Source organism: Camelus dromedarius, chromosome 15 (assembly GCF_036321535.1).
Source record: "Camelus dromedarius isolate mCamDro1 chromosome 15, mCamDro1.pat, whole genome shotgun sequence".
In the NCBI taxonomy this organism is placed as follows: Eukaryota; Metazoa; Chordata; class Mammalia; order Artiodactyla; family Camelidae; genus Camelus; species Camelus dromedarius.
Window position 1 is genome coordinate 46269921 of NC_087450.1, and position 27915 is coordinate 46297835.

General features: G+C 49.6%; 1 protein-coding gene across 4 annotated transcripts in view; it reads left to right on the forward strand.

Annotated features, from left to right (window-relative positions):
* Positions 1-597: 597 nt before the first annotated feature.
* KIF3C (kinesin family member 3C) overlaps positions 598-27915 on the forward strand; it is a 34150-nt gene continuing 6832 nt past the window's right edge. For 2 of the 4 annotated variants that reach the window (XM_010991197.3, XM_010991200.3), the window contains exons 1-5: positions 598-2938; positions 18852-18953; positions 19624-19746; positions 20894-21012; positions 21488-21604. In XM_010991197.3, the coding sequence (XP_010989499.3) occupies positions 1403-2938; positions 18852-18953; positions 19624-19746; positions 20894-21012; positions 21488-21604 (1997 nt within the window). In that variant the 5' untranslated portion in view covers positions 598-1402. The remainder of the gene's footprint in view (positions 2939-18851; positions 18954-19623; positions 19747-20893; positions 21013-21487; positions 21605-27915) is intronic. The other 2 variants (XM_064494678.1, XM_010991199.3) reach the window with 2 other exon arrangements.

Genomic DNA, 27915 nt, shown 5'->3' on the forward strand with positions numbered 1-27915 from the left:
TGAAGGAATGAATGTCTAGAACACAGGTTCTCTATAGGAAATTAACTGGAAGTGAGGCTGCGAAGTGGCAAGAGTCAGAAGATGGAGACGTTTTTATACAATATGGAAGGCTGCTGTTGGAGGAGGGGAAAGGACCAGGGTGCATGTGCAGAGAAGATGTGGGGAGAGAATCAGCTGGAAGGTGGCTCCAGGGGAGAGAAGACAATGAAGGCTAGAAATAAACCAGGGTAGACAGAGAAAAGGACAGACTCAAGAAACATTTAGGAGTTAGAATGCCTGGCGATACTTTTAAGGGTAAGGATGACACGTACAGGTCTGCAGGCAGAAAGGCATGAGCAGAAGAGAGACAGAGGATGCTGGCTGTGGAGGGAACAAGTGTGGGTAGTGGATACCCCGCTCACCCCGCAGGTAGGCTGCAACCTCAACAGTCACTCCTGGGGTTGCAGGCCAGAGAGGGAGGGGCCTCCCGGACTGGAGAAGTCATTAGCAACCTGCCAGAACCGGGTTAACAAAGGCAGGACTACAACTCCCAGCATGCCACAGCCTAGTGGGGTGACGGCGGGCGGTGGCTGCGCTGCACCCGCCTGGTGGGCGCAGGACCTGGGTCGGCACCAGAGCCTGTCATTCCGGAGGGGTCTGCAGGGGTGCGGACTGACGATGCACCCGGGTCCCCAGCGCACTGGCTGCGCGGGGCTCGCGTCTCCCGCCCCGCGGCCCCGCCCCTTGCCCCACCCCAGCCGGGCAGCTTAGCTGGGGCCGCAGCGCGGCGGCAACATCACTCTCGCCGCCGCTGCTCCGCCCCATCCCCTTCTGTTTTTCTCTCATTCTCCGGTGGCGACGGCTGGGAAGGCGGAGGCAGAGGCAGCAGCAGCCGCGCTGGCTGCAATGAATGATCCCCCAGCTGAGGGGGAGGACGCCAGGTGAGCCTCTGCCCTCGGGAGGGCCGGGACCCCCGGCCTCCCAGGACCTGCGGCCCCCGCCATGGAGCCCTAGAGGAGGGGGAGGACGGGGAGGAGAAGACAGCTCTGCCACCCACCCCCATCCCATTTTCCTCTTCCTTTATCTCATTGTTGCCGTAGCTGTTTACGGCAGCTCTCCCTCTGCCCCAGCATGGGACGGGCTCCGGGAACTGCCATTCGGCAGGCTGTGCTCCCGCAGCTGCCCGGGGATTCTGCCTAATTCTTCCTCCCCAGCCGGTGCAGCGAGGACCGGAGAGCGGTAGAGGCCCGGACTGCAGCAGCGGCGGGGCCACCTCCCAGCATCCCCACCCTAGGAGGCTGCATGCAGATTGAAGAACGGCGCCTGGGGGCTGGGCTGAACCCGCTGATCTGGACCTAGGGAGGACAGCAGGACTTCCCAGGCTGCAGAGGGGGCCTGGGGGCAGGAAGGACAGAGCAGCAAGATGGCCAGTAAAACCAAAGCCAGCGAGGCCCTGAAGGTGGTGGCCCGGTGCCGCCCCCTCAGCCGGAAGGAGGAGGCTGCTGGTCATGAGCAGATCCTGACCATGGACGTGAAACTGGGCCAGGTGACCCTGCGGAACCCCCGCGCTGCCCTAGGGGAGCTGCCCAAGACCTTCACCTTTGATGCCGTGTATGATGCCAGTTCCAAGCAGGCAGACTTGTATGATGAAACCGTGAGGCCCCTGGTAGACTCAGTGCTTCAAGGTTTCAATGGCACCGTGTTTGCCTATGGACAGACTGGCACAGGCAAGACCTACACTATGCAGGGAACCTGGGTGGAGCCCGAGCTGCGCGGGGTCATCCCCAATGCCTTTGAGCATATTTTCACTCACATCTCGCGCTCCCAGAACCAGCAGTACTTGGTCCGGGCTTCCTACCTGGAGATCTACCAGGAGGAGATTCGAGACCTGCTCTCCAAGGAGCCTGGTAAAAGGCTAGAGCTGAAGGAGAACCCGGAGACAGGCGTCTATATCAAGGACCTCTCCTCCTTCGTCACCAAGAATGTCAAGGAGATCGAGCACGTGATGAACCTGGGGAACCAGACCCGGGCGGTGGGTAGCACACACATGAATGAGGTCAGCTCCCGCTCCCATGCCATCTTTGTCATCACCGTGGAGTGCAGTGAGCGTGGCTTAGATGGCCAGGACCACATCCGCGTAGGCAAGCTCAACCTGGTGGACCTGGCTGGCAGCGAGAGGCAGAACAAGGCAGGCTCCAACCCAGCTGGTGGGACAGTCACACAGTCCACGGGTGGTGGCAGTGGCGGAGGCAGTGGCAGTGGTGGAGAGAGGCCTAAGGAAGCCTCCAAAATCAACCTCTCTCTGTCTGCCCTGGGCAACGTGATTGCTGCTCTGGCAGGCAACAGGAGCACCCACATCCCCTACCGGGACTCCAAGCTGACCCGGCTGCTCCAGGACTCTCTGGGGGGGAATGCCAAGACCATCATGGTGGCCACCCTGGGGCCAGCCTCTCACAGCTACGATGAGAGCCTCTCCACCCTGCGCTTTGCCAACCGGGCCAAGAACATCAAGAACAAGCCCCGGGTGAATGAGGATCCCAAGGACACGCTGCTGCGGGAATTCCAGGAGGAGATCGCCCGCCTGAAGGCCCAGCTGGAGAAGAGGGGGATGCTGGGAAAGCGGCTCCGGAGGAAGAGCAGCCGCAGGAAGAAGGCCGTGTCAGCCCCGGCCGGGTACCCTGAGGGCCCAGTGATTGAGGCCTGGGTGGCAGAAGAGGAAGATGACAACAACAACAACCACCGCCCGCCCCAGCCCATCCTGGAGTCGGCCTTGGACAAGAACATGGAGAATTACCTTCAGGAGCAGAAGGAGCGGCTGGAAGAGGAGAAGGCGGCCATCCAGGATGACCGCAGCCTGGTGAGCGAGGAGAAGCAGAAACTCCTGGAGGAGAAGGAGAAGATGCTGGAAGACCTGCACCGGGAGCAGCAGGCCACAGAGCTGCTTGCAGCCAAGTACAAGGTAAGGGCCCCAGTGGGAGCAGGGGCACTCCAGAGGTCCCCAGAGGGACCTGGGCTGGCAGGCTTTTCTCTGAGGTTCTGTGGCCTGGCCTGAAGCAAAGTGTCCTGCCCTCCTGCCAAATGCTCCCCTGGAGAAGCCAGGCAAATTCCTATGACTCCAGGCTGCCAGGCAGAGCCTCCCAAGAGCACCTAGGAGGGGGTGCACACACACGCGTGCACACACACACACAGCAAAGCAGGCAAGTAGTCTCTCAAACCAGTGAGCTTGGGCTGGTCTGACCTGCTGCATGTGAGTCTCTGCCAGTGGTTCCCAGTATCCATCAGGTCTGGGGGATGCCAGGCGGGCCCTCCGCCTCTTTGGGTGTGTGTTCTCACTCTGATGTAGCCTTCTCCCCGTGATGTCCTCTCTCTGCAGCACCATCAAACCTCACACCATTTTAATATCTGACATTTTCACAGTTTACAAAATGCCCCGCCTCCATGATCTCATTTGATCCTGATAGTAGCCATCGAGGTACTGGTTTTAAAGCCCCATTTTACAGGTGAGGGACTAAGACTCAAGAGAAGTGACATGACTGAGGTTCCATCCTACAAAATGACACAACTGAGCTGCAGCCAGTGGCCCTCGTGCTCTTTCAGTTCTTGGATGGCAGGACGGGACCATGAACGGGTCTTTCTCCTGTAAAAGCAGCTCCTGGGCCCATGCGGTGCAGGGCCATTGCTTGGTAGCTTCAGAAGGTGATCGTGCAGAGGATAGGACATACTGGAGACCTGCGGTCTAGGCCTGGCTGTACTACAGCTTTTTGAATGACCTTATGTAAGTTGCTTCTTCCTTTCCTCAAGCCTCAGTTTCCCTTTTTATAAAATAGAGAGTTGGCCTGGGTGATCTCTGAGGCTCTTCTAACCAGAGAAGTAAAACAACTGGCCCCCACACCCAGGCCTCATCCCAGTAAGAGCCACTTCCCCATTGCTCTGAGAGACATCAGGGCCTCAGTGTTCTTCCTGAGCTGCTCGCTTCCCAGGCCCTGGTGGCGCTTAGCTCCGGAGGCTCCCCTGCCTGGCCAACCACAGACCCATTAAATTTCAGTGTTGCACATGCCTCAACTCCACGTTCCAGGCATTCCCAGGTCCTGGGAGCCCTCGACACTGGTGATTGGAGGAAGGATGCAGGGAACCATGAGCTGATGACTTGCTGGGGAGAGCAAAACCTTACCATTTCTTATTCCCTGTCTGGAGTGTGGGCTGGGGAGTAGGGAAGCCCTGCCTGGAGAAGGCGAGTGGCAGCCACTGGAAGAGGGACAGATAAACTGCATGCCGTTGTCTGTGTTATGGGAATGTGCCGCCACACCAGGGGCGCTGGCTTTGCTTGTTTAATATTTAATTCACCTCCAGGAGCTCAGTAAGTGTTATGCTGAGCCACTTCCTCAGAGAAAGAATCAGGGGCCTGTCACATTTGAAGCCATCCTGAGAGAGGCACAGTATTAAAGACAAGACAGTTAGACTCAGCTCTCCCTAGGAGGAAAGGAATGGGGCGGTCTGGTGCTTTCCACTGGGAAATCTTTCATGGGCAACCTGTCATCGGATTCATTACCAAGAGCCCCACCACCACCCCTTGCTCCCCTTCCCCACGCACCCTTAAAGCTGGGAGGCAACAGAGCCTAAGAGAGTACAGAGGTATACTTCAGCCCCGAGGAACTGGGTGGAGGGGATGGAGCAAAGGATACAATGGGGTCCTTTCCATTGGGAACAATGGGGTCTCCATTGTTGGCCACTGATTGTCTCCCTCAGTAAGATTCTTGGACCTAAGGCGATGTGGGCACAGATAAAAAAGCAGTCAAGAGATCAGGGCGGCCAGCACCAGAATTCTTGCACCAGAGGCATAGCCCACAGAACCCTGCATCTTATAGCTGCAGGGGCCTTGAAAAACTGCGGTCCGAATTTGCTAGGGCCACATATGTGAGTTGAAGGGACCTGTACTCTTTCTACTTGGTCCAGCTTCTTTCCATTACGCCAGAGTCCTGATGTTGTTACCTGAGCTATTTGATGTGCAGAGTAATTTTTTATGTAACTTTTTTATATCTTCATCTCATGGAATCCTCCCAGCAACCTCAGGAGATGGGTGTAACTATTTCCGTTTGACAGTGATGAAAACCAAGGCTGGGGAGGTTGCGTGACTGTCTTGATGACCCTGGGCTGATGGGCAGCAGAGCCAGGACTGGAGCCCAGGTCCTCTGAAGGCCCCAGACCTCTGCTCTTTCCCAGTCTTCACGGATCCCTCCGTGTTTGCTCTCTGTGTGACTCAGGGCAAAGGCCTTTGCCTCTCTAGGCCTCGGGTTTCCATTCTTCCGATGAGAAGTCTGACACAGCTCCCTGGGGACTGGGTGACATGGTCATTATGTGCCAGGCTTTCAGATATAAGTGAAGGGGGAGAGAGGCCTGGGAAATTCCAGGAGGGGAATGATTCCACATCCTGTGACTTCTTATCACACCCAGCCCAGGATGAACAGCAGCCAGCAAGCCCAGAATGGAGCCTAGACAGAGGGCCCCAGTCTCCTTACAGTCCCCAAGGCACTGCTGGTTCCGCGTTGGGTGTTTCTGGGATGGAGGAAACAATTTGAGGGCTTGAGGGCTCTTGAGGTATCCACCGGGTAAAGCTGGGAGAAGCATGTTTGAGATAATCCCAGGCCTGCCTGTTTCACAGGATTGTGCCAAAGATTAAATGAGATCATTAGTGTGTGGGCATTTGAAATAAGTTGAAAGCTCTAAATAGATGGAGGGCACTAGCAGCCACAGGGTGGCTTCTGTCTGCCACGCAGGGCAGGGGTCCAGTGTTCTCCAGGACTGACATCTTTGTTGTTAGCTTAACTCTTTCCTTCCCCTGCCATCCCTGCTGCCTTGCCAAAACCCTGCAGCCCTGGGAGCAGAGCCGGGCAGGAAAGATCTGGGAGACCTCGGAAGGCGAGAGCCCTCCTGGATATCAGCTGAGTTTCTGCGCCCCGTCTGCAACGCACTCCAGCTCCCACTTTCTGAGCTATGACATCAACTCCCCTTCGCGCCTCCCCCCATTCCCTGCTTCCAGTCACACCACCCCGGGGGGCAGCTGAGCGGTAGCTGATGCGACCCAGTGCCCTCATTCACTCTCTCTGACTCATCCTTCAGTCTGTTTCGCCTGCTTTCCCTGCTCGCCACCTCTAGGCTCCCCGTTCCCTTTGTTCTGCCCTCACTATGTACAAACACTATGCCTGTCTCCTTGGAGTCTCCTTTCATCTCTTTTCATATTTACTGCGGACCTTGGGGGATGAGAGTCTGTGTAAATGTGTGTGGGTTTGTGACTGTCATCAGTGCATGTTTATCGGTAGTCATTAGCCGTCCATACTTGTGTGGGATCTCCGGGGGGTCTTGATAGCATCCTAGACCTAAGAGGTCGGGGGAGTTGGTAAAGTCACAGACAGACCCACAGCTGAGGTTATGGCCATGCACAGTGACAACTCAAATGTCTGTGCCCAGTGCACGTACTGCAGTGAGGACTGGTGGAGGCCCGTTCTAATTGTGCGAGAAAAAATTTTTAATGACTGTTTTAATTTTGAGCTTCATTTTTTGAGCGCTTGCACTAGGTGATTTCTAAAGCTTTGATTCTAGAGACTTAGAAGGAAAGGAGGGTGTTTAGGGGAGGCAGGTTACACAAAATGCAGGCTTGAACTGAAGAGAGGAGTGGAAGAGATAGAAGTAACAGCTCTGCTCATTGATCCCCAAGTAAGTAGGTCTGGAGGGAGAAGAGGGGGGTGCTTGGCTGGAGCCCAGCTCTCTCTGTGGCGGGTGTGGAAAAGAGACCCTGCAGAAGCAGCCCCATAAGCCAGAGGGATGAGGTCATTACAGAGTCCAAATTGCTTTGAATTTTTACTGTCTCCTTTGTGGGCCCCTTTTCTTCCTCCCATTTCTCAGCATTGGGATTAACCCTAAATGGGATGCAAGAGAAGTTTCAAGCCTGAGAAACAGCAATAATAAGGAGTAAGAATAATGCCATTTACTTAACACTTGCTATATGCCAAACACTGGACTGGATGCTGTATACAAATTATCTCATGGAATCCCCACAAGCACCTTCGCAGAAAGGTGTTATTACTGTTCCCACTTTATACATGAAAAAAAAATCTGAGGTTTTGTGACTTCCCCAAGGCCTCATGGTTTGTATATGGCAAATCTAGTTGAGCCCAGGTTGGTTTGACACAAACTTTGATCCTCGTTTATGCTTAAGGAATTAGGAATGTCAGGTTGGGAACTGGTTGCTGGGGAGGTGGTGAAAATAAAGGAGCGAGTGTAAACGTGTTGAATTTGAGGTAACAGTCTGGTGGGCTGCTGGAGGTGACTCAGGAGTTTAGAAGCAAGTACAGGACTGGAAGTGGAGGTTGAGGGCTCGTCTTTAGAAGAAGACTCAAATAGACCCTTGGCCCTCTGTTCTAGACCCTCTCTCCCTTTATGTAAGTGACTCCCAAATTAAGGTCTCCTGTCCTGGTCTCTCTGCTGACCCTATTTTGTACAGTGCTGTATCCAGAGCAGAGACCTCAGAGTCAGGCAGGCCTGGGTTTAGTGATTTACTAGTTCTGAGACTTCAGTTTCCTCATCTATAAAATGGAATAGTAATAGTACCTATATGTCATAGTAATGTTGGGGGAATGAAATGAGATAATCAACATTAAAGCACTTTGCATGGTTCCTGGCGTGTAAGAGTTCAGTAAATAATAATTGTTTATTACTGTCATCTGCAGCTACCTAATGGATGTTTTCTCTTGGCTACCTTCCTGATATGTCAAACACATCACATTTTAGTTTGGCATTCAAGGCCTACCAGAGTCTGACTATAATATGTCTCTTTAACCTTGCTTGCCCAAGTTAACCAACTAGTCTACCCAATCCTTTGAACATAGGATGTACCTCACTGCCCTTCTGCTGACTGCACTGTTTTTGTATCCTAGATTGTCCTGATAACCAGGGAGTGGGAATTAGGGGAGCAGGTTAAGCTCAATGTAAAGAACTTCTCAGCAGTTAGAACTGGTCTACTTCAAGAGATAGTGGGCTCCGATCCCTGGAAGTGTCCAAGGAGAAACTGAATGTCCGAGTGCTCCAAAGGGAGTCCATGTATCAGAAAATCCACTGAACTAGGTGATCTTTAATGTCCCCTCCTCTTCAGTGTCCTTCATTGTTAAAAGCAGTGTTTTTTTTTTTAAGCAAAATCTGAAGTGTTCAGTTCATCTTTTTGAGATTAAGATCAGAGGATCTGAATATTAATGTATGAATTCAACCAATAATAGAAGGTATTTCCAGCTCTCTATCATGGCCAATCAGAGAAAGACAATGAGAAAAAGAAGAGAAGAAAATGGGGGAAAGACAGAAAAGAAATAGAGGGGGACGGTGAAGAGGGGGACGTTGAAGAGGGGAAAGAGAAATGGAGTCACAGAGCTGGGGAGAAAGAAGAGTGGGTAAAGGGGTGGACAGCAGGGTTTCTGGGGAGAAGAAACCCCAACTGGGAGACAAAGTTCTCTAGAAGAGAGAGTTAAATGTCAGCATCATTCCTCTGTTCTGATCTCAATGTTAATCTCCAAAAAGCGCTGTATCCTGTCTCCGGAGACTCCCCAATAATCCAGGGAGCATCTGAGTTCCCAAAGCTGGTCTGGTTCCTTCCACATGTCCCCAGGGACACTAGCCCCACGCCAGACACACTGCCCCCATTCCAGCTGAGTCTTCCACTGCCCTTGAGAGAAGCTTCACGATAGCCAGTGACCAGGGCTCCAAGCTGGGTCTGGCATCTGGTCAGAGTCCATGGCCTCTTAGCACCGGTGGGAACAGTGACTTACACTCCTTCCTATCCCTGGTGGGTGTGATCAGTTAACAGAATTGCCATGAGGTGGGGCATTTTGTAATATAAAGACTTGACTGGCAGGAACTATATAAAATTAATACATTTCCATCAGAGGTTCTGGGCTGCAAGTTATGTTGAGGCTCAGGAGGCCATTCGGTCCAGTATTGGGTTTCTCCTGATGTGCGTTGGCTGGAGGAGTGTATTATCATATTGCCCTTAGTCATTTCCAGCCCCCGGATAGCGCAAGATTGGATGAAGTGGCTGTGATAATGTTCTCATTGTGCTCTGAGGACCAGGAGGAAAGGCCTGGAATTCAGCTGGAGAAGGGCACCCCTCCCATCTGTGCCCTGCCAGCCTACTGTCCCTGGCCAGTCTGTGACGTTTCTAGAACTGGCTGGGCCTGAGAGCTGCTGAATCAGGTGGCCTGTGTAGATAAGAAAATGGCCTCTCTTCCCATCAATCCAGCCCTCAGCCAGGGGGGCTGCACAGGGCAGACCCCTGTGCTCAGAGCTTATAGGGCATCTGCGCTGGTGGTTTGGTGTATCTCAAATTTTTAATATCCTGAGAAATTCCTGGGCATTAACTCCTGCTCAGACTAAAGAGTTACTTTCCAGTTGTCTCCATTTCCTCCCAGATATACTCAACAGAGGAGTACCAGGCCCTGGGTCAAACTGTTTCTGTAGTGGGAGGTAACGGACCTGCAGGCTTTCTGCTTCTTCAGGTGAGCCAGCAGAATAATAACAGCAACAGTTGGCATGATAGTGGCGGCTCCCCTTTCTCTAGTGCATGTTTAATGCCAAGTACTCGCTGTATTTGTGTGCCTTGTTTTATTCAGTCCTCACAATAGCACCACGAAGTAGTCATGTTTCAGTCTCCATGTGACAGGTGAAGGATACTGAGGCACGACAATTAAGGAACAACCCAAGGTCACATGCCAGAATATGAGCCTATGTCTGCTTGACTCCAAAGCCCATGACCTTCCCCTCCACCCTGTATCACCAACTCAAAAACGAAGGCTTCATGCCAGATCCCAGCTAATAGGCCTCTGTCCTTTCACGTGATGCAAACCCCCAGCCTCTGACCTCAGCCTAGTACTAGTCATTCATACAATCGGCAAATCTTTTCGAACACCATGGCCAAGAATGTAAATCAGTAGATATGGCTGACTTCGTCTTTAAATTATTTAAGTTTCTGGAATGAATTATGAGAACTTACTAATAGTAGTTATCTCTAGGGATTTTAATAGGAAGGGGGTTTTATTTTTCACTGTATGTATATTTTTTATAAGCCTATATTACTTTGTTAATTAAATAAAAGCAAATCTAAATTTTTAACAGAGGGAAACTATAAAAGAAATGCATTAACGTGTGGTTGGAGGATTGAGTTAAAGTTCATCTTTTTGAGATTAAGATCAGAGGATCTGAATATTAATGTATGAATTCAACCAATAATAGAAGGTATTGAATAAAGGTAATGAATAATTGAGGGAAATCCAGAGTTGATAATAATACTCAGTGATCCCCGGTTATTGGTAATGCTGTGACCTTGGACAAGTCACTTCACCTCCCAGGGACTGTAAGACATTATCAATAGATGATTCCTTGCTTTCTGCAACATTTGCTGATTCACCTTGGAAGCGGTGGGTCAGGAGCCCAGGATTAGAGATCAGCCTGGGTGAGGGGCAGTGAGGGCTGCAGAGGGATGACCAAGCATTGCCGGGAAGCTGGAGGCGGAATGACCCAGGATCTGTAAAGTACTGAGTCTGCACTTTGTGCATCCTTAGGTCTCATCCAGTTCTGACACTGTAGCATTCTGTCGTCTGGCTGGGCTTGCGTCCATGGTGCTGGAGAGAAACCCCCTGGCACGTCACAAATAAGTGAGGGAAACAAATGAGGGGAAGGATCAGATCTGAGGTGCTCGTGGTTTTCTCACTCAAGTAGATGAGCTGCTTTTTTCCTTCCTGCTTTTCTCCAAGGTGGACTGAAGTCTTTGTGGGCATCCATACCCTGTCGCGGATGAGACCGGAAGTAGAGTCCTGCTCACCTCACTCCCCAGCTAATATGTTTCCTGATCTCTGATTGTTCTTGATGAGAGAATGGCTAGCATTTGAAAGATTATTTATGTTGTGTTTTGAGTCATCCAAGGAGACGCAAGGCAGGAAACTCAGACTCAGGCTCCTGGTTTATGTCCCCTACTACAGGGAATCACTGGAAATAGCACTGTTCTTCCCTTCACCATGGTCTCATTTCTTCTTCCCTTACCGCTGGTTCCTCAAGATCTACAACCTGAGGGCCACAAAAAGAGAAATATGTCTGTGATGGTAGGAGTGGCCGTATTTCCTAAGAGGTGGAAGCAAGGACTGTTGCACTAGTTTTGTTTTGCTCTTTGTGATGACTGGTGGGTAAGTGTCCATCAGGTACTGATACAACAAGTAACCGCAGGCATTTGATGGTACGTTATCAGTTACCAAGTATTTTCACATCTATTGTCCAACTTGCCATTCTTACACAAAGCCTGCAAAGTTACTGGATATTTGTCCCATTTTACAGATGAAGTCCAGGGGGCTGATGCCCTAGATTTCTTACAAATAGGGTGGTAGAGTGTGTACCAGGATACAGGTTCTCTGACTGACACGCCCAGCGCTCTTAAATCATCCACCGAGGAACTTGCGAGGTGGCCCTTCCCACAAGCCTCTCTCAGGGACGCTGGTGATACTGACGGCCTCCCCTCAAGCATGCAGTTTATAGCTCGATCCCACTTATGTCTGAGGCTCCCTTGAGAGCTTCACAGAGGCAGAAGCATCTTCAGCAGAGCTCTGCCTATTTCAGCTGGAAGAGAAAGAAATGGTGCCCTGAGCTTTCCCGATGGTTCCTGAGTTGGCAAAGGTGCAAATACCAAATGTTGCTTTTCTGCAAGATGCCACCCTGCCTGAACCCGGGAGAAAGCTATGGAACAGGGAAAAGACCACTGGACTGGGAATTAGGACGCTGGTCTTTAAATATCACTTCTGCCATTTACTGGCTCCATCACCTCGAGCAAGTCGCTTCACCTGTCTGAGCCTTAGTTTCCTTTTATGCCAAATGGGAATCATACTCGTTATCTTAAAAGGCTCTTGTGATGATTAAATAGGATGTCACGCAAAAAGGACCTAGCCCAGCCACAGGCACATTGCATCTGAGGCTTCTGTCTCCTGCAGAATGTCACAGATCAGCTGGCAGTGGCGGGGCAAAGCCTGTCTGGCTTCTCTGTAAAACCATACTTGATGGTACCTCCTTGGAAGAGCGGCTGGCTGGGTCTGGCCGTCTCCATTCTGGCTTTCCAGAGCAGCACTTCATAAGGGCTGGGGCTCCTTTCTCCTCCTGGCTTCGCACTTCAGTTGGAAGAGGAAGAAGCGAGCCTTTGAGTATCCCAAGCTGTGTCTGCAAGCGGACATGATCCCTGTGGTGATCTTGGCTGTTAATTGTCGTATTAGCTGACCTGCCTCTAATACCTGGGATCAAGACCCTAATCAAATTGGGAAATTATTTGGAAAGCGCATAGTCAATACAGGAGCAGCTACACAGACAGATTCCTTAATTATGAGATTCCAGGCTTAGAATACTCCATCTCTGAGCCTCAAGTTTTCTTATCTATAAAGCAAAGAGGGTTGGGGTCAATGATTCCCTGAGGTCAAGGCCTTAGTTGTCCTGTGATTTTTATCCCTCTCGCAAGAGACAGACCATGTCCTTGGAGCCCCCAGCTCTGTCTTTTCCACCTCCACAGCTTCTGCTGGCCTTTTAGTTACACTGAGCTTATTTAGAACCAGTAGAACCAAACCCAGTCCTGTCCAGAGGCCCACCCACTTGGACCTTTTGCCCTGAGAAATCACAAAGGCAGCATTAACGGGGGCAGCTAAGAGCTCTGGGAAAATTTCCTGGGAACTCGGAACCCCAGCTTCCCAGCCCCTCTGCTAAGTACCCTCTAGCCTGAAGTGTGCCTAGGGATTTGAGACATCCCTGTCCCTCCCTGCCCTCCATAGGTGATACTTAGGGACAGAAATCTCTGAGGAAAAAGAGATGACCACTGATATCCTCAGAGAAATGAAGAAAATAAAAAGCAAAAGCAAAAAAAAAAAAAAAATAGCTGTTTCTTGGCAAGGACTGGAATCGTGCATGACATATTTTAGAGTGTGGGGTGAAGCCAACAGCAGTAGACTGAATCTGGGGAGATGGGGGTGCTGAGACCTTGCACCTGGATTGGGGCGCATCCCCAGATTTCGTGCCAGGGCCAGCCCCCTCTACTAGCACAAGACAGGTTCTGTCGGGCAGGCTTGGCTGACTGGGGGCTGGGCCAGTGGGCAAGACTTGGCGAGAAACCGATAAGGCAAACTCAGCTGTCATTCAGACCACGTCCGTGCTGGGTCCCAGCAGGGCAAGCAGACAAGCATGGGGCAGGGGACAAGTGGAACAGGATGATATGGGCAGTCAGGCATTGTGCAGAACTGTCTTCGTGGAGCCCAGGGCCCGGCCAGAGGAGAGATCTTGCAGCAGAGTTCCAGGTCCAAGGAGGAAGCCTAACACTCAGGCTGATTAGCAAGAACCAGCACAGAAACCAGCCCTGGGAATCAGGTCTTGGGGGTGGCAATGGGAGGAGGCTTGGGTCTTGGGTGCCCTTGTAGTCTTGGCTGGTGCATCAAATTCCAAGCCTGATTGGCAGCTCAAATTCTGCCTGACAGTGTCTTCCTAATGGGTTTCTTGAACTAAGTGGGAGTAGCTGGAGAAGGTGGGGGCTGAATATACAAAGAATCAGGTTCATCTCCTCACTTTAAAATCACCAAAAAAAAAAAAGCATAAAAGAGCATGTCGTAAAAGCAGAGATCAGACCTCTGTAAGCCTACCACAAAGGTATAGAGAATATAAAATTAATGGGAGGCTCAATTTTATACCTATTATTATAGCAAAATTTAAAATAATGATAATACTTCATGCCTATGACCCTATAATAAAAGTGGTTCCATTATTTATTGCTAGTGGTAGTTTAAGTGGTATAAACTGTTATAAAGGTAACTTGACAGTGTGTTCTAAGATGTACAAAATGTTTATAATCTTTTGTCCACTCCTGAAATTTCCTTCTAAGAAAGTCATCTAAACAAGCAAAAAATTATATGTGTAAGAGTATTTATTATAAGCATTAACCAAACAACCAAGATATCTTAAAATGGGGATTAATTAAATATAAATTATCCATTCTAAATATTATTGCAGTCATTAAACTTATAATCATAAACCTTATGGGAGGAACAGGAAATTCTTGAGATATTTGATGAAGTGGAGATAGCAAAACATGTATTTATACCATGTCTATAGATGTGAAAAAATGATGTGTGCCTATGGAAAAATCTGGAAAATAGGGGAAATAAAAGAAGCTAAGTAGCTATGATGAGGAGTATGTGAAAGTTTTTTTCCATTTTATTTCTGTGGTTATTTTGACGTTAGTGCAAATATTTTTTTCTGAAAGCAGAGGACAATAAAAGATTAAAAATGTGTCCCCAGAATCCCTTAATGAACTGGGAAGTATTTAATACAGTACTCCTGAGATATCATATTTCATAAATTTATTACCTTCTGTAAACAGAACTTCCCTTTGTTCTAAAAACTCAAGGTACAAGCTCTTACTCTCTGTACCAGGGATTGATTGGAAAAGCCTGGATCTTTCCTTTTCACACCTGTTTTGATGGTATAGTTTCCAGGTCCATCCATCCTCTTAACCTTTCTTTGTCTTTGCAGACTAAAGAGTCCTATTTTCTTTTTTTTTTTTTTTTTTTTGAGTCTCTTATAATAGCCCTTGGATGGTTTTAGCTGCCCTTCTCTGGATCTTCGCTCTCCTTCATGTCCCCAGAGATGCAGTGAGTGAACGACACACAGTACTCCAGATTCAGCTGCATCATAGTTTTATATTTGGGTGGAATGATTTTTGTGTGGTTTCCAAAAAGCCTTCGTGATGGTGCCTGGCCAGATGCTATTGGCATTTTTAGCTGTGGCAGCATGTTAAGCCAGTGTCTTCTGGGAACAGTAGAGAAAAAACTCCCCCCTCTTCTCTCTTTTTGGTTTATAACTGATTGCTCATAGCATTTACTGAGTAGAGCTAGGCATTCTTCTTCCCCAAATATAAAACTGTGATTGAAGCTCATCTGGCATTTTTTGGCAACTCAGAAATTCTCTTGCTCTTTATCATCTGCAAGGATTTGGGGGCATCTTCGACATTGGTATTTCACCTTTCACCCTTTCTTGCAAGATTTCTAATGGAGATCAGTCCCACCAGTTGACATTTAAACATTTTTTCCATCTAGAGAGAGGCCTGTTTATTTCTGTTTCCTTTCCCTAATCCACCTCCCTGTGGTGAGAAAGTATTTCCCTTTTTCTATCTCCTTTCCACCCCCCCCCACCCCCATGTAACTTTGAATAACCTCTGATGTAGACCCTTGCCAGAAGCGTTTTAACCTCTGAAGTTCTGGCCACCGGCTTCCCCACGGACTGGAATAATCTATTTTGTCCCTGAAAGAATTCTTGGAGATCAGTCAGACATGGTTTCCTCTTGCTGGAAACATGTTGCTTTCCTTTGAGCAGGTTCTGCTTTCTAAAGCACGCCGCACAATGTCTGCAGCAGGAAGAGTGTGGGCTTTGGAGCCAGGCAGACCTGAGCCTAGAGTCTCCATTTAAATTTAATGGCCATGATGTGACCTTGGATGGATTACTTAACCTCTCCGAGCTTTCATCGGGAAAATGATGGTGCTAATAGTCTTCCCCTTAAAGCATGTCACACGAGTCACCTGGGGATCTCAGATGCTGATTCACGAAGCCTGCATAGGGCCTGAGAGTCTGCGTTACTAACAAGTTCTCAGATAATACCAATTCTGGGGACCGCTAAAAGCAGTGATTCTCAAATTTGACGGCACACTGAAATCCCCTGGGAACCTTCAAAAACCACCAATGCCTGGACCTCCCCACTTGCCCACCTCCAGTTCCAATTTAACTGGCAATGGGGTTTAGCCTGGGCACTGAGCCTGTTAAAAGCTCTCCAGGTGATTCTAATGCCCATCAGATGTTGAGACCCACTGCTTAAAGGGTTATTAGCAGGAGTAAATGTGAGGCTCCTGGCACATAGTAGGTGCAAAGAAAAGAATGGTTTTCTTTCTCTTGGTTCTTTGCCCTGTGCTGCTCCCTCCACCCTCGTCCCGAGTCTTTAAATCAGGCAGGAAAAAGCAGGGCACCAGCTGTTGCCCTGTGCCTTCCTTACTAGCATCTGCTCTAGGGCATCTGGCTTGGGAGTTCTCACTGCCACTCTTGAGGGGAAGGGACCAAAGTAATCCTGCCATGTGGCCCGGCATTGGGAGTTTTAAAAGCTCCCCAGGTGATTCTAATATGCAAACAGTTTTAAGACCTAGTGTCTTTCTGTTAGATGGCAAGGAGTGAAGACCACTTGGGCCACATAAAATGCCAAGGGAATTGCAAGGACTCAGGGCTGGGTGGACAAGTGTGTCCTAGAATGGGAGACCAGGCCAGACACCAGGTCCCCCCAAATGCCATTCCCTGATAGTTTGAGGGATGAGTTGTCCATGGCCTACGGCAGTCGGGGGCTTCCTCCAGGTACGAGCAGAGCTGCTGCCTTCTCTCCTTCTCCCTCTTCACACCCAGCCCATCCCACCTGCCAGGCTTCCCAGATGCTCAGGCCCTGCTGCTCTGCCCCTTGGCCAATGAGCGGGAGTTGACCACTTAATGTAGGAGGACCTGGGCTGAAGATCCAGTTCTGCTCTGGATGAGAGAGCCCAGAGAAAGGACCTGAAAGGCACCTCTGAGGCCACCCCAACGATTTCTTTTCATTCACCTAACATGTATGGAGCACTTCCTACGTGCCGGGCACTGTGCTAAGCCCTAGGACTCCAATATGAGTGAGGCATGATTCCTGATCTGAAGGAGCTCACAGAGGAGACAGGATGTAAACAAACAATGGTACAATATGGGAAATTGGTAGGAAAGTGTCCTCGTTATTGAGGAGGCCCAAGGGAGGAAACGTGCAGAGTTGAGGGAATCAAAGAAACCCTCCCAAGATGCTCAAGCTGTGTCTTGCAGAAGAAGTAGCCGTTTCCCAGGTGGACGGGGAGCAGGGAGAGATGCCCAGTGTTGTGAAAAGGCACAGCCCATTCAGGGGGCTGGAATTCTTCCCGTGAGGCCAGAGCACAAAGCACACATGGGAAGTAAGCGAGGCCCACCCTCGGGGCCCATAACTGCTACAGACTTTGGGGTTTATCCTGTGAGGAATGGAGGCCCTTTCAATAGTTTGCAACAGAGGAAAGGCATGTTCAGACTTGATTTTTGGTGGATCCCCTTGGGTGTCAAGTGGAGAGGGATGGAAGGGGAGACTGAGGCAGTGGGGAACTCATTGCAATGATCCAGGTGAGTCATGAGGATCACAGTGACGTCGGCAGTCATGAGGATGTAAAGGAGGGAGTGGTGTGCGTCATGCTGAGAAGACAGACTTGATGGGATTTAATGACTGGCCAGATATAGGGGTGAGAGAGATGCAGGGTGGGGCCTTAGCTGATGGGGGGAAGGCACAAAACTTAAGGAGTCGCTCACTCAACGGGTGGACATGTGCCAACTTTGAGTGAGAAGGAGTCTTGGATGAATTGAGGTCTGTGCTATGGGGGTGGGTACCTGGGGAGACGCTAGCCAGAAGCGGGGCCTGCAGGAGGTGCTGGAGCAGCAGTGGCTGTCTGGCGAGGGCGCCTTCCTCTGCAGCAGCTCCCCTGCGGCAGCTGGGACTGGCCCTGCTTTGCTCAGTGTCCTCTGGCGTCCTCATGTAGCCCAACCTTTGACCCTCCGAAATCAGCCCTCAACCCCTGCTCTGCCCTCCAGGATGGATGGGGCCCTCACGGTAGCACAGGGACCCCCTGCTTTGAGAGCCCTCCCCCAGGTCAGCTGCTTCCACTGGGAAGAATTCCAGACGGGAGGCAGCCAATTTCTTCTGGTGGCTCAAGGTGATTTCAACCTTCCGGGAGGCCTGGGATGAGATCAGAGGACAGCTGGGGTGCCCTGGGGCAGCGCCCTCTGATTATCAGTAGTGAAAAGGCATTTTATGTAGTCACTATGGTCACCATTTACACAAGTCCATCATTATTTAAGCTTCAGATTCAGCAAGCGCTTACAGAATGCCTGTGCCAAGCACTGGGCAGGGGGCTTCACACAGCACGGGGCTCAGTGGGGAGGCTGGGGTAGGGCTCAGAGCTCACCTTTTTGGTAACTAGTTGTGTGACCTGAGGCTAGTTGCTCCCAGTTCCTCCCCTTGTTGGCTGGGGTCTCTGAGGGTGAGGATGGAGACACCTGGCCGAGGGTGCTCAGCCCATGTTTGCTGGCCATCTTGGAGCAGAGGCAGTTCCAGTGTTACAGACGTGAGAGAGGAAGGGGTCGCTCGGCCGAGGCTGGGCAGTTAATGGTGAGCCCAAGTCTTCCTGGTCACCTCCAAAGCTCATGCTGCTTCTAGTGTCCCATATGCCCCTTAGTGTTGCAGAGTCTTCTCCCTCTGGCTTTCCTTCTGCTCTGCAGCTGCAGATGAGGGCCTTCCCGCTGCCTGTGTGAGAGCCCTCTTCCTGAGTCGGGAGCCAGCTAGTTAAAGGGTGGGCTGCCCGGTGACCGTATCCTCTGTCTCCCCGCCTCCTGAACACCAGCTGGGTCTGAGTTGCCAGGATTAGATTGCCGCCCGCACTCCCTTCCCAGGCATGATGAACCAGCCTTCCATCCGTATCCAAAGCAAACAGATCAGGTGCCCTGTATTCTCAGAGGGATTCCCTCTCTTTGTCTCACCTAATGGTACTGCCGACAATAGGAGCCTTGTGCAGGGCCCCAGGAGGCTGGAGGGGAAACTTCATTCTCAGTGGGGGTCATGAGGCCCCATGTGGACCCCAACTTGTGTCCCCTCCTGGAAGGACCACAGAGCAGGGAAGCCAAACCTCTCAAGCTGGGGCTACTGTGGCCCTTTGGAAAGCCCCGCAGCCCATCTCTTCACCCCTCTGTGTCCCCAGGCCATGGAGAGCAAGCTGCTCATCGGGGGCAGGAACATCATGGACCACACCAACGAGCAGCAGAAGATGTTGGAACTGAGGAGGCAGGAGATTGCCGAGCAGGTAGGGCTGGCGGGCTTCAGGTCCCTGGCGGGTGCAAGGCCCCGAGGCCACGTCTGGGGGACTCAGGGCAGTGAGTCATCAAGGACTCAGGATCTCTGGAGTTACAGTGCTGGGAACCTAGGACCTGCCGCCCTGCATCCCATGGTCCACCTGCCCAGGGGCCTGCTTCTGGTAGCTGGTGGGTGAGTGCAAGTGGTGGCTCTCTGTGATGTCAGCCTCCAAAATTCACCTGGCATGAATTCCTGGGCCCTCCACTACGAGGGTGTGAGTTCTTTGCCAACTGAATGACTGTGTCCTAAATCATCAAGACCCACGGTTTGTTGGTCTTACCAGTCAACTGTGATACATGGGAGAGGCTGAGGCAGCTGGGGAGCCAATATGCTGGGCATCTGTGTATGTGGTTGACACCCCTGGAAGGCACCAGCCATTTGGGCTGAGGTCTCCTTCCTCTTGGGGCAGTGGCTGGTGAAAGCATGGCCATATGAGCTGAGAAGGTTCAGAGAGGCTCCACTGAGGATGGGGTGGGAGCAATGGATCTGAGACACGGGACGCACATGTGGCCACAATGAAGCCAGCTTCCGTGCTAAGCAGACCGAGCCAGCCCCCCGAGCTCCCTTGGCCCTCCCCAGCACGTGCTGCTCCACTGAGCCCCGTACCCTGCTTGGCCTAGAAACGCCGCGAGCGGGAAATGCAGCAGGAGATGATGCTCCGGGACGAGGAGACCATGGAGCTCCGTGGCACCTACACGTCCCTGCAGCAGGAAGTGGAGGTCAAAACCAAGAAACTCAAGAAGGTGAGATGCCACAGCAGGACAAGGTCAGAGTGCGTGAGGGCCTGACAGCCTCTGCCCAAGACAGGCACCTGCCCAAAGGGCGTGTGCTTTAGCAGCCCTGCTCCACTTGGCCTGAGCGGCTCACACCCTGAGTTCTGTTGCCTGGGTGCTGGGGTGAGGAGCGGGGGTGGTGGGGGGCCAGTTGGGGTGGAGTAGAGCCTTTTCTCTGGGGCTGGGCAGGGCCCATAGGCGGGAAGCACTTTCATTTCCACTCTCCAGGGCTGCCATCCACGTGGTCCTGGGTAACCTTCCCCTTTACAGTGTCACCAGTGAATCAGAGTTTGGAAGTCCAGGCAGAAAGCAGGCCAGGGGAGTGGTGAGGAGGCCTGAGGAGGCGCAAGCCTGGGAGAGCCCAGGGAGGAAACACAGGGCCCCAAGGACACTAAAAGGGATGAGAGTCTCGGCCACCAGGGCCCTGCAGAGTCCATGGCTGGGGAAAGGCATGTGCCTGAGCCGAGGGTCCAGGGCAGGAAACAGCAAATTCCACCTGGATTCTGGAAGAATCTGAGAGTCCTTAGGGTTGCTGAGGTGGCTGCCCCAGAGCAGGCCAGGCAGAGGCCCAACGATGGTGGCAGTTTCCAGGGACACACCTTTCAGTGGATTAGGAGTGGGACAGGGGGGTTAGTGCTGCCCTCCACACCCCAGGGCTGCTGGGGAGGCAGGAGTGGGATGGGTCACCTTCCAAACTGGCTCCCTCCCTTCCCTGAGCCCTGGACCAGCGGTCCTGATGCTCGGGTCCTGATGCTGGCTCTTCTGTTACCTAGTTGTGTGACCTTGAGCAAGTCTGTGCCTGAGTTTCCTCATCTATAAAAAGAGGGTGTTGGACCAAAAGGCACCTTGAGTCCCTTCAAATTTGAACATTGCCAGATGTGGACAGCAGCTGAGAGGGAGCAGGGTAACAGGCCACAGTGCAGGAGGGACAGGGCAGCCCTTAGAATAACCCGTTCCGATTCCCGGTGGGGCCGGAGGGAGTTTCAGACTTGAGCCCTGGCCTCATACTGGACTGGGCTGGTGGACCATGAGCCTGCAGCCGTGGGGGCCCAGGCTGGGTGACCGGAGCCTCGGTGCCTCACTGGCCAGCCCCTGAGCTGCACCTGTCCCCACCCAGCTCTACGCCAAGCTGCAGGCGGTGAAGGCGGAGATCCAGGACCAGCATGACGAGTACATCCGCGTGCGACAGGACCTGGAGGAGGCGCAGAACGAGCAGACCCGGGAACTCAAGCTCAAGTAGGGCCCCCCATCCGCCATCTGGGGCCCTCACAACCATCCCTCGGCCCTGGGCCTCTCCCTTCCAGGCTCCTCTCCTTCCTGAAGGCTTCGTTCTGACTGTCTGCTGGGCCATATGTCTGCATACCTCAGGAATAGAGTGTGTCTGAGGGATGGAGGGGGAGCCGTCTGGAGTTTCTCCTGCCTCCTCTGTTTCCTCCTGCCTCTCCCTTCATTTGATGAACCCCGCAAAGTGCATGCTGGGTGCTGCCCCAAAATACCTCCTAAAGCCCTAGCCTATATTCTTTGCATTAGAAACCATGACTTTCAAGCTCTGTTGTTACCATTGGGATCCCCTCCTCCCAGCTTTTTGGTGTCTCTGCCTTCTCTGTTCCTTCTGCCTCTCTACTTCTTGCTTCTCATCTTTCAACCTTCACTTACATCGTGTGGTCTCTCACTCCCCAAATCCCCATCTCTACATCCTCCCTGCTCCCAGGTATCTAATCATCGAGAACTTCATCCCCCCTGAAGAGAAGAACAAGATCATGAACCGGCTTTTCCTAGACTGTGAGGAGGAGCAGTGGAAGTTCCAGCCCCTCATGCCTGGCGGAGCGTGAGTCTCTCACTGTGTGTCTGAGTCTAGGGGCTCACGAGCTCACCCCAGGTTGCGGGTGGCCAGCGGCCTATGGGGAGATGGAGTGTTCCGTGGATTGGGCAGGGCTGGGAAGGATGCAGTTGGAGGATGGGCTTCTCAGGACCTAACGTAGGCTTTCCATGAAGGAAGGGTATTCTGACAAATACAGAATGAAGGAAGTGTCTCCTTGGCCTGCGTTTTAGAAAATACCCAGTGAGGGGCCTAAAGAGGGGAGGAAGAGCATCTCAGCCTCTTGACAGTTCCAGTAAATGCTAACATTTGGCCAGTCTGGTGAATATTCATTTGTCAGATGCCAAAAACAGCAACAAGGTAATATTGCCAGGCATTTATTGTGTGTCGGGCACCATGGGAGACTCTGCAGACAGAAGGTCAATCAGACACAGAGCTCACAGTCCAACGGGGAATACAGAGTAGGAATCAGACCAGGAAATGATGGAGGTGTGAGGGCTTTGTAGCCTCACTCAGCTGGGTGATTCAGCATTTCCACCTGTTTCCTCATCATAGTTCTTAGGTACAGTCCGCATCCATTGGCTGGGTGTACAGCTCCCTCTGCTGGTGGCCGTGAAGAACAAGGTTGGCTATTCAAACCCAACAGAATGACTGCCTCACCCAGCCAGACCACTGTCCTTTAACTGAAAATCTGCGTACAGAGATGTTCAGGAGGCTGGACACCAGTGCACTCCCTGGAGATTCTTTGCTCTATCTATTCTAGGAATATTAATGCCAAGTTAGGGCAGGAGTCTTCCGAAAGCTAGAGTGGGAAGCTAGCTGTAGAAGTCTACAGCTTCTCCCTGGAGCATCAGATGCCTACTTACTCTTGTCTACTTTCTGAGGGGCTGATCCTACCCAAGGCAACACTAGGCAAGTTTTGTAAGTGGCAAGTTCATGAGTAAAGGACTTTTCGATGGTGTCACTTTGGATTTAAAACCCACCTTTCCAATCTAAGTAGAGACCTGCAGTTGTACAGCATCTAATGTGGAAGTTCTCCACCCTGGCTGCAACTAGAATCACCTGTGAGCTGGGTACCAGACAGTCTGATTTAAAGGGTGGATCCTGGGACTTAAAATTTGTTTTTCAAAGCTTCCTGCTGATTCTACAAGCCAGGTTCAGAAACTATCACTCCAGTGCCATCTGCTGGAAGAAGACCCTGGCGAGGCTGCTGCTCTGTAGGCTAATGTTGTGCTTTAAAAGTTCTTGAATTTGTAGGTAGAGGAATTTCTTTACATTGGATAGGGATGAGATGAGAAAGGCTCTGAGAAGGCATGTTTTTTTAATTTTTAATTTTGAAAAATAAGAATTGCAAGAATGGTAGAAAGAATTCCCATATACCCATCTCCAGATTCACCAGTTGTTAGCATTTCGCCACATCTGGCTTTATTAATTTCCCTTCCACCCAGCCATTTGAGATTAAGTTGCAGTCAGCCCTTTACCCATATTTCCTAAGAATGAGGACATTCTCTTACATAATTGCAGTACAGTGATCAAATTCAGGAAATTCTGTATTGACACAAGACTATTATATAAGCAATATTCAATTTTAGCTAGTTATCTCAATAATGTCCTTTATGGCAATTCTCCCCACCCCCGACTGGCCCACCTACGATGGTGCACTGCATTTAATTGTCATGCCTCTTCAGTCTCCTTTAATCTGGAACTGAGAAGGGATCTTGATTTGAGTTTTGGAAGTTTCATGCTTCAGAGGAGTTTATTCATTTCTCAAGCCATTGCCCCTGCAATTTTCATTTGACCGCCTCAGCACGCAAGCCAGACTTCAAAGCATGGTGGGTTCTTTACCTGAAGCTAAGACAAGCTTTCTGCTTAATATTTATGAATTTCCGTTTTTTATTTCTGTTTTTTTTTCTAAGTTCTTCCTTTTATGAAACTTGAACTTTTCAATTAGAAAACATTTTAAATCGCATGTTTCTCTTTTTTGCAAAAGCAAATGTTTGTCATACACTGGAAAACCATTCACAGATTTTTAAAATTAAAACAGCTGTCTTAAAATAGTTCATGTTAAATAATTTTTAGAGTAGATTCCAGGAATATCTTTTAAAAAGGAAGTTGTTTTCCAAAATATAGATTAGTATCTTTACTTACTGTTGAACTACTGCCTTTCCTGGCCTCTCATCCCTCTCTTTGCTTTGAAGATGAATTTGTGCTGTTTACATGCTCTTTTGTGGGCCTCTGAAAGCCCCCTTGACAGCCCCCTGTCCTGAGTGAGACCCAGAGGAGCAAGCTAGCTGCTTTTCCCACCTTTCCCTTCTCTTGTGATTTCCCCCACCCTTTCCCCCCAGCATCCTTCCTGCTCTAGGAAAGTAATGCAAAGAAAGATTCAATGTTTTCTTTGCCATTAGAAAGCCTGAAAACTCGGATCATTCCTCAAAAGCTGCTTGCTTGAGCTTACTCTGCAGCGTTTTCTTTTCCATAACTCTTTGGGAAGAATCAATCCTGACATATATCTCCCTTTGTCTTAAATCTGCGCACAGCTGCTCCCCAGCCTGCATTTGCTGGGGTATATTAGCAATGGTTCTAACTGAGTCTCAAATAGACCGTCTTCCCTCAAAATTTCATATTAACAATGTAAAAGAGATAAATACCTTCACAAGGTTTTTTTTTAAATTATGGTTAAGTATATTCACAACTTAACTATGTGGTTTTTTACAGAATATGTATGTACCTCCTCAGAATACATACAGAGTATATACTTTTGTGTAGAAAATATCAAAATATATCTAGGTAAGGGTAAAAGGTATTAAGGCAAGTGTGACATCCCAGTGTTCTCCACTGTACTTAAGTACGGATGATATAAGCAGGTATTATAGATTTAAGAAAAAATTCCAGTAAATAAATTACTTCCAAAAGACTTACTAATAAATACCAGGTAATCAACTACATACTATTCTGAATTACTACTACAAATTATTTTCTTTTGCTTAATCATTCTTTTCTTTTTCATTGTCCATTGTCTGATAACTGCAATAAATATTTGTCTTCAGAACTTAAAAAAAAAATCACAAAAAGACAAAAGAAAAGTAACAATAATCTAAGAAGTTTTTATGTGAAACAAAAATTTTTAAGTACTTTTTTTCTTTTTTTTTTTTTAGCAATAGTTGGTGGTTAAAAGTAAAAACAATTCTGTCCTAATTAGAATTCCCAAGTGTGATTGTGACTTAGCACAGAGAGCCCCGGGGTAGCATCATGGTTTGAGAGTCGCTGGCCTGGACCTCTGAGACTATCTGCCCCCAGCCCCTCCTCTCACCACAGAAGGCTGAGGGTGGGAAGGTCCTTGGATGCAGCTTCCTCCACTTCAGTGAGTCCTGGGGCTGGAGGCTTTAAAACAAGCTGCCTCCCTGGGAGGAATTGGGTCCCACTATTTGCAGCAGAACTTAATCAGGGCTGAAAACTCTTTCCAAAGCATATTTAACTAATCAGGACACTGTCCCATTTGCTCAACTCAAGTGTGGAATATTTTGCCTCAAAAGGAGAGGGAAAAAGCATTGTTGGAAAGAAATTACCTCAAGTCATGCTCTTTAGAAAGCTTTTGTTGAAGGGATCCAAATTGGAAGGGAAGAGGCAAAATTGTCACTATATGCAGATGACATGATACTAAATATAGAAAACCCTGAAGACTATACAAAAACTACTAGAGCTGATAAATGAATTCAGCAAGGTAGCAGGTTACAAGGTTAACATGCAGAAATCTGTTACATTTCTTTCCACAAACAATGAAATATCAGAAAAGGAAAGTAAAATAACAATCCCTTTTAAAATTGCTTCAAAGAAAATAAAATACTTAGGAATAAACCTGACCAAGGAGGTGAAAGACTTACGTGCTGAGAACTATAAAACATTGATAAAGGAAATTAAAGATGAATTAAAGAAATGGAAAGATATCCCATGCTCTTGGATCGGAAGAATCTATATTGTTAAAATGGCCATCCTACCCAAAGCAATCTACGGATTTAATGCGATCCCTATCAAATTACCCAGGACATTTTTCACAGAACTGAGACAAATAATCCTAAAATGTATATGGAATCACAAAAGACCCACGATTGCCAAGGCAATACTGAAGAAGAAGAATGCTTTCGTTGTAAAAAACAAAACAAAACAAAACAAAACAAACAAAAAAAAACTTCCCCCTCCTCCTGCTGTAGCTACAAGCCTTTACCCCACACACTCTTCCCCGGGCCTCTCAGACAAGGAGTTATTGTCAGGGAGCTCTTGAAAACATGCTGGTATCAACTTATTTTGGAAGTCTGTCTCTTTATTCTTTTTCCCTCCACTGTTTCTTTGCCACCCCTGGTTGATACACAACAGCTTCAGGTGAGGTGCCTTCCACAATCACAAACAATTTCGTGTTCAAGTTACTTTGAAAAAAAAAAAAGTCTGCAGCCAGCTCCACCAGTAACTGTTTTACAAGTGTGACCTTTTCTTTTTGGTGGTGCATGATAGACTTCATTTTTAATTGTGTTTACACAAAACTGTCTTCCAAGCGTTGTGTGTTTGGCAATATCTGTAGCCCATCGTTGACAGTTCACAAAATCCTATTTGTAACTTTAGCCCTTTGGTGTTTGCAATCCCTGCCTCGTGAGAGTCTTTTCAGAGGCGTCGTGGTGCTGTAAAAAGAGATTAGACTTTGGATTTAGAACATTCTAGTCCCTGCTCTCCCTTGAGAAGGCTTTGTAACCTCTCTGAATGCAAGTTTCTTCACCTGCAAAGTTGGAATAATAAAACAAAAGTCCCTGCAGGATTGTTGAGGTGGAAGTGAGATCACATGAGGCTGCAGACCAGCACCAGGCACAGAGGAGATGGTCCAGAAATGGTTGCGATCATCCCAATAAGCCCCATCCTAATCGTGGAGACGCCAGAGAAACCAGTTTCCGTCAACCCCTAGGAGTGCCGTAGAAGGGCAGTTTGGCTTGTTGCTTTTCTTTTGGATTTTGATTTTTTTTATTCAGACTGCCTCCAAGTTGAGAGAGGGAGCTTTCCTCACTTTAAATAGAATCGGTGTAGAAAGTTAAATTGGTTTCGTCACAGAGGCAGAGTTTACCTCAGAACCTTCTCAGCTCTGGGTTGACTCCCTAGTTTCAGTCCCAGGACTGTGACAACTGAGAGTCTGAAACAAGGAGAAATCTTAGCCTTCCCAGGCAGGATGTGGGAAGTGTGCAAGGGAAAGGGGAAGAGGAGTGGGAGGCTCGCCATGCAGGGGGTCCCACAGGGGGACAGCTGACCGCCTGCGAGGTCAGAGGGACCAGATCATGGAGAAAAGTGGGATTTGCTGGGGCGGGTGCCTGTAAAGGACCTGGAAGGAAAAAAGCCGACGATGTTGGATGCCTGTTTTCAGAACAGGAGAGGAAAGCGGGTGAGCATACAGCTGATAATGAGACTCAGGTCAGCCTGTGAGGTGGGACTGAGAGAGGACTTTTTAATATTAAAGGAAAAAAAAATGATATTGTGATAGCAGCTATCTGGAGGGAGGGTCCTAAAAGAACTCTTAGGTTCTACTCAGCACCGGATAACTGTTGGTTTGAGGGGCAGATACATGCAGAGCCAGGCCGCCGTTCCAGGCTCAGTCAGCCACAGTCTGCTTACTACAGAGGGATCAGTTGTGGAAAGTAGGCCTGGGGCACAGGAGAGAGAAGATGGGAAGTCTGGTGTCCCAATTACAGACTCCCCTCCCCCACCCCTCCTTCCCACCTGCCACCCAGAATAGCCCTGGCATCTTTATTGGGTCAGGCTGCCAATTCACACTGAGCCATTGCTCTGCTCGCCCAGCCCTGTCCCCCTGTCCTGTTCCCAGAGCCTGCAGCCTTCAGAGCATACTCGGGCTGTGTGTACTCCCGAAAGACAGCACAGCATCATAAAATTATTTGGAAAGTTTCAGTTCTGAGTCTTTCCTAATTGTATGGCCTTAGATGCAAAAAGCACTTCCCTTTTCTGAGCCTCAGTCTCCTTGTCTGCCCTGTCTACACCTCAGGAGGTTGCTGTGTAGTTCAAATGGAATGCATAGATGTACCTTATAAATGATAAGTTATTATTTTACTAATTTTCCCCCTCCCCTCCCACCGAGGCTGCTGCTCTGCACCGGCACAGCCTCCCACCTCTCAGAGCTGGGACTTCCACAGCCTCATCTTTCCTTGTTTTCATCTATAAAGAGGGGTCAGCAGGGACCCTGAGTGGGATCCAGTACTCTTATGTACACTTGATAAGAAACCATGAGAATGCTGTTTCTCATTACTCTCGGCTGCAGAAGGCAGGCATTGTTC